The 2,020-nt window shown below is 45.2% G+C and overlaps 1 protein-coding gene across 1 annotated transcript; it reads right to left on the reverse strand.

The window, feature by feature from the left end:
* Positions 1-208: 208 nt before the first annotated feature.
* On the reverse strand, positions 209-1,501 carry LOC131040439 (uncharacterized). Its single transcript, XM_059212328.1, has one exon. The coding sequence runs from the start codon at positions 1,499-1,501 to the stop codon at positions 209-211; it is 1,293 nt and encodes a 430-aa protein (XP_059068311.1).
* Between the last annotated feature and the right edge of the window lie 519 nt (positions 1,502-2,020).

A 2,020-nucleotide genomic window follows, 5' to 3' on the forward strand; every position in this document is an offset into this window, starting at 1 on the left:
ATCCGGAGCCTGAGACTCGATTAATCTGCGAACAGCCTTTTGTCTGGGGATGCTGTTCAACCCCCTTACATTCCAAGATAAAACTAACATTTAGGGGGGTGGGAGAAGTGGGAATCAATGGGTTTCATAGACCCAGACTCAACCAAAGTATCCCCCATAATCTTGACCTTCTCTTGATCAGTCTTCCTTCCACTCCTTGACTGTTTATCTAGAGGCCCCTTTTTAAAATATTTTGATTCAAGCCTAAGGTAGGAGGAGCCTTAGCACCCTTCACAGGATCCGCGGATGCCTTCAAAACTTCCAGACAAGGAGCCAAACTAGCATTACCCACCGTAATCTGTGACTCCTGGAGGCCACCAATATTCTGAACTTGAGAGGGCAAGTCCAAAGCTGGTTGACAAACCTGTTGAACCCCTGACGATAGAATCGACTCCTCCTTCCTTGCAACCACCTCTTGATTCTCTACTTGACCCTTAACCCCAGAAGAAAGCTCAGTTGGAATACCATCTTCTTGGACTACGCTATCCAGAACCTCAAACTTGTTAAATGTGTCATCATTCTGTCTATCCATCCAAGGTCTCTTCTTACCGTCGCCTTTATTACGGGATTTAACCAGGGTAAATCCCTCCTTATCAACAGGCCCATCAAACACTAGAGCTTTCCCCTTGTTCAACCTAGGAGGTTCAGAGGCAGACAAGGGGGAAGTATTCAATCTGGGGCATCTGCGATGAAGATGACCATATTCATGGCAAATTCTGCATCTGAATGGGAGGGTTTCGTAATCTAGCTGCTGAGTCCAGGAGGAAGAACCCATGCAAATTTCCATAGAGTCTCGTAATCGATTATTCAAATCAACTTCAACACAAATGCGAGCAAAGGAAATTACCTTATGATCTTGAGTCTGTGAAGCCGATCCAACAGGTTTCCCAAGAAGTAAAGAGATTGAGTGGAGGATATCTTCCCTCCAGAATTCCAACGGAAGCCTCAGCAAACGAACCCACACAGGCACCCGCGACGGGATCTCTTCCAACGAGTTGAAGCCCATATGCCAAGGCTTGATAAAGAGCCCAACTTGGTTAAAGAAATAAGGGCCACCCTCAAAAGCCCTATTCCTGTCTGCTATGCTTGAAAAAATAACCAGGAAATAGTTATTAGCCGCTAAAAGAATCTCCATATCTCCTTCAGGGTTCCAAATCTGACGTGCCCAGGACTCCAACACAGGAAGAGAGAGACGAAGGCCCAAAAATTTGCATATAAGAGCATGCTTGCCCCAGTAATCAACATCTTCTAAAACCTGCTCAGGTTGAATAACCAAAACTGGTCTATCTTCTGATCTCTCCAAACATCCATTAACTTTTTTAATTCGAAAAGACCCTTTTGACGAGGAGGTACCCTCCCTAGAAGGCGGAAACTCAGTCCGATCCTTGTTACTGGCATGCATCAAAGAGGATGGATCTACCATCTCCAAATCTAGGGAAGAAGCAAGGCCTTGATTCTCCATGGAAAAATGAGCCCAAGCACCAAACAAAATAAGGAAAGAGGCAAGGTAGTCGGCCCAAATGCCCAAACGACCTCGAGCCCCCCGTCCAAGAGACCCTCACACCAGATGGCGGCCAGAAAAATGCCCAGCCATAGAAAAGAGGAGATCAAACCCCTGTCCAACCCCCTCCAGACCCCTGCGAGCACAGAAAACTCCCCCCGTGAGCAGAAAAAAGCCACCGGCATGCGTAGGATACAGGCAAAGCAAGCTAGGGCACGCGGGCCCTAGCTCGCACCAGAGCTCCACGAAATGCCATCCTTTCCGCCTTCCGCGCAGTACCTTCAATGTTCAACAATGAACATTATTGAGCATTATTGATCTATATAATTTTTTTTCAATCTTTTATATTGATTCTTATATGTAACATCTACACTTTAGCTTCTTGTATACGTCTTTTTTATGGATCCTCATTTTCTCTCTTTTCCTTTTATATTATGAATTATATTTTGTTTCTCTATTTGGAAGCACCTTGTCTTATAT

This window comes from Cryptomeria japonica, chromosome 10 (genome assembly GCF_030272615.1).
Source record: "Cryptomeria japonica chromosome 10, Sugi_1.0, whole genome shotgun sequence".
Lineage (NCBI taxonomy): Eukaryota > Viridiplantae > Streptophyta > Pinopsida > Cupressales > Cupressaceae > Cryptomeria > Cryptomeria japonica.

Coding starts and splice junctions, on each gene's coding strand:
- LOC131040439 (XM_059212328.1), bottom strand. CDS start 1,501: ATGGAGAATCAAGGCCTTGCTTCTTCCCTAGATTTGGAGATGGTAGAT.